Source organism: Bolinopsis microptera, chromosome 4 (genome assembly GCF_026151205.1).
Source record: "Bolinopsis microptera isolate Bmic1 chromosome 4, MBARI_Bmic_1.0, whole genome shotgun sequence".
Classification (NCBI taxonomy): Eukaryota; Metazoa; Ctenophora; class Tentaculata; order Lobata; family Bolinopsidae; genus Bolinopsis; species Bolinopsis microptera.
This window is the reverse complement of record NC_087075.1, coordinates 4,214,299-4,222,914: the sequence shown is the minus strand read 5'-3', so window position 1 is coordinate 4,222,914 and position 8,616 is coordinate 4,214,299. Positions and strand designations below refer to the sequence as shown.

General features: G+C 36.9%; 1 protein-coding gene across 1 annotated transcript; it reads right to left on the bottom strand.

Moving 5' to 3' along the window:
* Positions 1-3,781: 3,781 nt before the first annotated feature.
* LOC134814404 (uncharacterized) lies at positions 3,782-6,326 on the bottom strand. Its single transcript, XM_063822498.1, has 3 exons — positions 6,189-6,326; positions 4,216-4,328; positions 3,782-4,102 (listed from the first exon to the last, which is right to left on the bottom strand). Exons 1-3 carry the CDS (start codon positions 6,313-6,315, stop codon positions 3,845-3,847), a joined length of 498 nt encoding a protein of 165 aa, XP_063678568.1. The 5' UTR covers positions 6,316-6,326; the 3' UTR covers positions 3,782-3,844.
* Between the last annotated feature and the right edge of the window lie 2,290 nt (positions 6,327-8,616).

The window sequence follows — 8,616 nt, the reverse complement described above, 5'->3', positions numbered from 1 at the left end:
TGTTAAACAGGTGCAGAAGATCATGGCAAGGATTAGGGCTGTTGTAGAAGCGTGCACATTCCTTCTCCTCTTACCGTTGGCGTTCAAATCCGCCCTTCCAGAAACCAATAAACGGCAGATAGATATCACACAGGACATGATGATGAGGGTGGTAAGGGTTGTGGGTAGTACATATGAACCATAATTTGTTAGATATGGTCCATTCAGAGTCCTCCTAGAATAGGAAAGGTTTCTTGAAAAATGCTGATCTCAGTCTACAAGAGTACAAGTGGTTATCAAAGTCCAAATAGACACGACGCAATTTGATGTTGTAACACGAGGAAATATGGACAGAACTGAACAAGAACAAAAACCACACTCAGAGACTGAGGATTCAGGAGGACTCTGCAACCCAGGAATCAACTACTTAGCTATGATCGCTCAATAATCGGTTTGGTATCGACGCTATATACTTTGATTTTCCGACTTTAAAGCTGACTTAAGAAACCAGGGAATTAGTTTTACCTTCCTAAAATTAAATCGTCGATTTTATTTTTATATCACTTTCTTTTTTTTCTTTAATCAAAACATTCCAATACTTTGTGCAGAAAGTTGGAGATAAAAAATTTTGGAAGCATATAAGGTTATTATAGACCTGATATCGATCGTAAATACTAAATACTAAAAATACTCTAGTACAATTGTAATATAACTGCAGTTTTACAGAACTCTAAATGCTTAATGAACACACTTGCAGGTACCACCCGTATTCACACTCAAAACTGAGTTTAGTCATTTTAATTCCGATACGAGACGGGTTCTATAAACAAACAAACAAACAAGTAACATGTACCTAGTCGTCCAGCTGGACGGTTCTCCGCTAGACATATTTAATGCAATTTTTGGCCTTTTTTAAACTAATAATGAACCATAATTACTATGTTCAATGTTTAATAGTAATTTTTGGAAAAAACAGATCGTTCAGACGATAGGTAGTGTTCTTGCCGATAGATAGCTGGCGTATAACCGGTATTGCTACTACATGTGGAACACAAATGGCAAAACATTGGATGGGCAGTCCACATGGAGTGCTCTTCGCTGTTTAAGGGTTAAGACTACTATTGCACAAACAATTTGGGCTCATTCTAATACGGAATTTTGTCTGCGTCCTGCCAGCTGTTGAAATGGTCAGTCGAGGCTCAATCGATCAGGACGGCCTGATCGTTTTTATAGCAGCGTTCATAAATACCAGGATCTGGCTTCAGCATTCAGGACTGCTGGATGAATCTTTTGTTTCGTCTAGAAACTCATATAGCGTTTTATTTTTGTTTTTTAAAACCTTGACGATACAGGCTAACAGTCTCCACGACGTTCAAAAACCTGATTAACGCTACCGTGTAACTATATTGCAGTAAATTCATTCGAATATTCGAAGATTTGCAACTTTAATACAAATATTGAAAATTCCCGAAAGTCGGGAATTGAGAAAATTTCCCGGTCGGGAATTCCTGACCGAAAATCGTCGGGAAATCCCGGGATTCGGGAATCCCGATGTCGAGATTGGTTTCACTACATAAAACCTCAAACAACGTAACTTTTAAACTTTGCAAGTTTAAAAGTTACTCTTTGCAAGGAAAAGTGAGAGATGAGACAACTAGCTTAACAGTCGAGCAATTTAATAAGTAAGAGATCATGTGTACGTGTATAAACCATAGTTATATTTTAATAATTTCAAATTAATACCTGATACCAATGCTAAAGTTTTAAAACTTGTAAAGCAATAAAGGAAAATTGAGGTGCCCTGGGCATAATGTAAGTGTAACGCTGTTATATTAAGTTAAGCAGTTATGCCGTACAAGTTATTCATGTCCTATGGCAATGTCCCAGCTTTGATTAATTCCAAATTATAAAGCGGGAAATCAACAAGTTTTTGGAGGGTATAGTTTGATTTAATCGATTGCACCCTAAAAATATCATCCCGATATTGAACCTACAAGTCCTAAATGTTGATGCAAATAATGTTGGGATTTTATATGGAAAACAATGCAATATGTGTTCAGTTTGATAGTATTAGCCCGTTGAATTATAATTGACTGTTAGAGGGCTGTTACCTTACAGCTGGCTATATTTGCTGTGCATGTGTTAATTTGCAATACGGATGCCGAGTTATCTAGTTATAATAGTGATTTTCATTTACTCGTATTACCAACTAATGTCAATGTGTCCTAATCCTATCAAAGTAAAAGAAATCCCGGGATTCGGGAATCCCTATGTCGGGATCGACATCGCTACATTGTACATAAAACCTCAAACAACGTAGATCACGTGACCACAAAACTATTGAAAGAGTTTAAAAGTTTCTCTTTGCAAGGAAAAGTGAGAGATGAGACAACTAGCTTAACAGTCGAGCATTTTAATAAGTAAGAGATCATGTGTACGTGTATAAACCATAGTTATATTTTAATAATTTCAAATTAATACCGATGCTAAAGTTTTAAAACTTGTAAAACAATAAAGGAAAATTGAGGTGCCCTGGGCATAATGTAACGCTGTTATATTAAATTAAGCAGTTATGTCGTACAAGTTATTCATGTCCTATGGCAATGTCCCAGCTTTGATTAATTCCAAATTATAAAGCGGGAAATCAACAAGTTTTTGGAGGGTAGTTTGATTTATTCGAGTTCACCCTAAAAATATCATCCCGATTCCCGATATTGAACATACAAGTCCTAAATGTTGATGCAAATAATGTTGGGATTTTATATGGCCATAATTTCTGAGACAAATTAAAAAACACTCCATTTTTGCATATTTAGCTTTTTTTATGTAATTGTATACAAATTGTAGATCAATAATTGAGTTGATAGGTACTACAACTAGAGAAAATATAGGATATTTTTGATGTTGAACTGATAATTTCCACGGAATTCAGTCCACAAACCATAATGAAGGGAATCCAGCACAAAAATCTGTCAATTATGTGAATGTGAATGTGATCAATGCTATTTTTATTGTCACACCCATTGTTTCCGTAAAAGTGAATTTTTCGTCTATAGAGTGTCCCATTGTGGCCTGGTCTCATAACATGGTCTTTACTTTTTAGTCAACATTTCATCATCAACTATAAGAGAATTTGTACTTTTACGCGTGAAAATTTATTTTTCCATTTCCGTAGGAACATTTAATTACATCGTGAGGAGTCTTTTTATTTACACATATTATAATGGTAGAAATTATTTGATTTTAGGAATGTATGTCATTCCATTAACGAACAAATCCTCAATAAGGTCAATAAAGTCACGGAAAACAATGCAATATGTGTTCAGTTTGATAGTATTAGGACACATTGACAATAGTTGATAAGACGAGTAAATGACAATCACTATTATAACTAGATAACTCGGCATCCGTATTGCAAATTAACACAGCGAATAGTCAGTTGTTTAATGTTTATAGGTAACAGCCCTCTAACAGTCAATTATAATTCAACGGTGAATTATAGCCGGCTAATAGCCATGAAATACAAGAAACTGTTGGCTGTTAGAGGGCTGTTACCTAACAGCTGGCTATAATCGGATTATCGGATTTTCGGGATAATATTTACTATTATTATAGCCGGATATTCGATAAATTTCTAAATTTTATCACTATCAGAGTGGAATTGACTGGAATTTGAATTAAAATATTGTCAAATTGTTATTATTTTAGAGGGTAAAAAAGAAAATTTTGATTACGTTATCAACGACCAAACCCCCCCCCCCCCCCCCCCCGTAATCAACCGTAAGCATTTGGAAACCCCCTCCCTCGGCTGATTACGTAATATGTGAACGACCCCTTAATAGCGCTTAAAACAGCTCCATACAGCCTACAATATTCCCAAATCTCTGAACTGATCGTAGAGAAAATATCTATTCTCCCTCACTACAGGTCCCGCAAACTTCTCCAGATACGGTGGATCCACCACAACATTAACACCCGGCCGAGGGAGCACGTTCTTTAGTTCTGCAGGGGGTGGTTGTCGGGGTGGTAAATCTGGGAGTTTCTTGGTAGGGAGGATGGGTGTTGGGGCGGGAAGGGTGGTGAATATGGTCTCTGTTGCGCTGATTGTTGCTTTCTTTTGTACCTGTTAGAGGAGAGTAAGCTTGATTAAGAATGAAAATAAATAAAAATTGTTATTATCATTAATGCGAAGACCTAATTATTTTCCGAAAAAGAGGGTAGCAGAAAAGTAGGTACCTGCTGCTGTAGTTTACTCTCAAGAAAGCCAAGTTTCTGTTCCAAATTATGTCGTTCTAACTTATTCTCTGCCAGTGAAGCTGCCAATGCCTTTGTGCTGTTCAACGCAACTTCTGAGAAAATATCTGTGAACTATAATAGTGATAACACTAACGACATAGTAGTAAAACTTAAAACATAGTAGATCAGATACTTTTTAAATCGCAGAAGAGCGGGACATTTAATTGCAGCAACGATTTGTTTTCAAGCGTGTACAATATGACGCGCGCACGTCATAATATCACCAAAATATCGTTTTGCGCGCGGTTATTATTATAAAAGAGACATTTGTCGGTCGCGCTCAAATCTGCCAATAGACAAGCGTAAAATTGCCAAATTAACAGAGGGTGTTTGGAAACCAGCTTTGTTTACTGGTAAATGTTTACTCAAGAATTTATATATACAATAATATACAATAATTATGTACCTAAATCTGCTAATATAAAACCTAAATAACTCTTAAAATATACTCCACACGAAATTATGGACCTGGAAGTAAGATTAAATACTTCAGCTTAATACACAAATCAAAACAAAATTCTTGAAGACTGACAGTCTTGTGTTGAAAGACGAATATGATTTAGAAGCTTATCAAAAAATTAAAATCTTAGCGAACCAGGAATCCATAAATCCAAGCAAAACTCTGTCTTAACACATTTCAAACAACAATTTTGTCCACACTACACACTTTGCCTCCTTTTATGAAGTGTCTCTTATCTGGCTCGTCGTTCGATCTCTTCTTGAGTTCTAAAACAAGCTTTTGCTGTTCGGCACGTTCCTCTGGAGACCTATCTGGACTGATAAAGACTTTACTGAAAAGTTCTGAGCTACGGAGATGCCTTGCTCTAGTCAAAATCTGCTGCGCGATTGTGGAGCTCGTCAAAGTCACCTTAACAGGTCTGGCAGCCACTTGTTTCTTATCCTTGGGTTTATTCAAACCAATTCTGCTAGCTTCTATTTTTGGCTTTTCACCAAGTTCCAACAACACTTGACCGATCTTGTCGCATAACAGCTCACCTTTCTCTTCTTTAATACCAAATAACATCAGATTCCGACTTCGGTCTCCTTCTGCCACAACATCCTTGATGACATTCTTCAAAATGTTTCTATCCGAATCCAACAAAGGACCTGCTGCTGAGGTTTTTGATGCCTGTACTGCGGCGCTGTATGTCTTCAACTCTGATTTCACAGTATCCTCAACTGATGCTACAACCACAGATTTCAAGTCATGAAGCTGCTTGTCTTTGGCAGCTAGCAGCTCTTTCTGCAGATCAACTACTGTCCCCGACTCCCCTGACTGTCAATTACATCGGAGTGCAATTTCTGATTATATTTCTCCAGCTGATCAATGTACAACGACTCTCTATACATAACTTTTAACGCAGCATTAAGACTCTGAGCCATGACTTCCCTGGAGATTTCTCTTTTACCACTGAAACTCTGAACTGCACACGCGTTAACATGATCTGCTTTAGCAAGCCCGAGAGTTTTCCGGATCCATTCAGCTGCATCATCTCTAACTTCATCAAGCTTATAAGCTACGTATTTCTCCGATTTATACATCACACAACCACGGCACCGGTTAAACAAGCAAGTCTTATCAACGTAATGATAAGTAACTGATAAGCGAGCACAAACGTATCGAAAAGTGTAATTACTGAACTGAAAAGTGTAATTACTGAACTGAAATGAATGTGCTCTCGGTTTTAGCGGTTTTTAAAATTTGCCTGTTATCGAGCTTTTACCTAACTTATGCTGGCACTAGCTATTAACAACAATGATTGAAATCAATTATCGAGAATTGAACAAGTTAGGACTTATTAACCGCGTTACTAATTACTTAATCATCTATAAAATTTTAGTAAAAACGTCTTAAGATCTAGATGGTTTAATTTACAATATAATATTATTGAACTTAAATGCAGTAAACTGACCTGACTTAGATGCAGTTGAATTTGGAGTTCTCTTCTCAGGTGTAAGATGAAGTGAGTCCTCTTGAATTAGAGTGATTTGGGGTGTGGGTATTGGGGCTAATGTTGGACTGTACTCCTCTTGAGACATATCTAACACTGTGTCCTGGACATGAAGTCTTGTTAAAACTCATCTACATACCTTGATCTCACTCACATTGAGCTCACAGATTGGTCTCTGGTAACGAATTCGGTCAAAACTATGAAATTTCTGTCAAGAAAATGGCAGAAATGATTCGATATTTAAAAGCCTTCAAAAATGTCTCCTTTTATTCGGATGATTTTTATTCCTTTTATTCTGATGATTTTCCGTTTATCAAAGCATTTTTAGGGAATAGAACTATCAAACTTTCTTTAAGAATAGAACTTTGAGTACCTCAATGGTGTCTTGTGCCATCTCCAGTGACCTTGTAAGATGGTCATTCAAGAAAAATTCAATAAAAACATGAAATTTGGGTCACGGAGAGCTAAAATTTGTATATGTCCTACCGGTAGGACATATTCAAAATTTTCATTGATCAAAGTTTTGCAGTACCTTGATGGCGACTTGTGTCACTCTCACCAACCTCACTGATTGGTCACTGGTCAAAATTTCAGTCAAAATCACGAAATTTCGGTCAAGGGGACGGCAGTAAAGCTCCTCTTCAAAAATCTTCCAAAATCTCTTTTAATATTTTGACGATTTTCCGTTTATGAAATGAAATGAGTTATTAAAATATTTACATCCCACTCATATGATTAACCATTAACTATTATCAAAGCGGCTGACTGTGAGTGATGTGAGCAAATGTGTAAATGTGAACAAAAGTATAACTCATTATAAAGTTATAAGGTAAAGACAAAATTAAAACATCTTTCATTGTAAACCACACTAAACTAAGTAAAAGCAGAAAACCATACGATACATGTAGGTATAATAAAGGCTAGTACAGTGACAAAATCAACCAAAAAGATAAAACAGATCCTAGAAAGGTAGAGATCTAGACATAAAATGGAGTACGGTAAAAAATAAAAGCCAAGGTGTCTTGCAAAGTGAAGACAAATGGAAAGATAAACGACAGAACTGATTATATAAATGGTTCTTTAACATTCGCTTGAAACAGTTGGTATCAGTAATACATCTCAACATCAGTGGAAGAGAGTTCCATGAAACCGGTGCATGGCTTGAGAAACGTCTTTCATCAACTTTGGACTTTTTATTCTTGGGTATCTTGAGCATGAGATGGTCACCCGGTCTCTTCGACTTGGTCATTGTGTTTGAAAGTTCTGTATCCACTACATCCACATCCAGTAATGCTTTGAGGTAACCAGGTGCAGTACCGTGAACTGATTTGTGGGTTAATAGACAAACTTCAAAGAAGATTCGGTGGTCTAGAGGTAAGGGTCGACCGAGTACGAGTCCGAGTCCGAGGTTTTACCGAGGAATAGCTGAATAGAGTTTTTCCTCGGCCTCGGCCTCGGTCAGGAGGACAATTCCTCGGTTTGCCTTGGCCTTGGTTTTATCAAAGCAGAATTTCCTCGGCCTCAGTCGACCCTTGTCTATAGGGAGTATGTTGGCCATCTTATAGAAGGGAACCAAGTCCGTGGTTCTGTCTTATTTGTTGAAGATGAAACGAACTGCTCCATTAAGGGTGGATCTAAGTTTGTTTAATCTGGTCTTGGGTAGATTCATGTATAGAGAATTACAGTAATGTAACTTAGATATAACCAGTTGTTTCGCCAACATCAATTTAATGCCTTCATCCAGGTAATGACCAATACGGGTATATGCCTCCCATTATGTATACTGTTTTTCTGGCCTCTCTCATGAACACCATGATTGATTTAGAATCAAGAAGACTGTGTTGATACCTTATTTGAACTCTTCATTATTCTTCCCGGGGGTTTAAAAAATTGTAGAAAGACATTTTTACCAATTTCCAGTTCGTGCAAAATGTTATCTATTTTCCCTATACCTCCCAGAATGTAGGTCAACTATCTTTTAGATTGAAGTCTTGGAAGAGCATTCCCATGTGTAAGCTTTTCAGGGTGGCATCTCAATATTTTTTCCAACAACGGTACGGGTATATGCCTCACAGAATGGCCAAAAAAAAGGAAGGTCTCTTAAAATCACAAAACACACTTTATTCCAGTTTTTATCTCATAAGAAGCTAAGTTGACACTCATATTTTTCTTCCCGGGGGTTGATTCAATCTCATAACCATTTTTTCTTTGAGAAAAATTGGCCGGAAAATCTTCCTCCAAAAAAACATGCCTCACAGAATGGCCAAATCTGAATTTCTATAATTTTTTGATGGAGATACTTTTTAAATTTCTATCACCAAACGTTGTTAGAAAACCTATTAAGGAATGGGGTAATAACCTAAAACTCACGAAAAAACTGAGCTGTGAA

Coding starts and splice junctions, on each gene's coding strand:
- LOC134814404 (XM_063822498.1), bottom strand. CDS start 6,315: ATGTCTCAAGAGGAGTACAGTCCAACATTAGCCCCAATACCCACACCC. Junction 4,329..6,188: donor TTCAACTGCATCTAAGTCAG/GTCAGTTTACTG, acceptor ATATTTTCTCAG/AAGTTGCGTTGAACAGCACA. Junction 4,103..4,215: donor AGAGTAAACTACAGCAGCAG/GTACCTACTTTT, acceptor CTCCTCTAACAG/GTACAAAAGAAAGCAACAAT.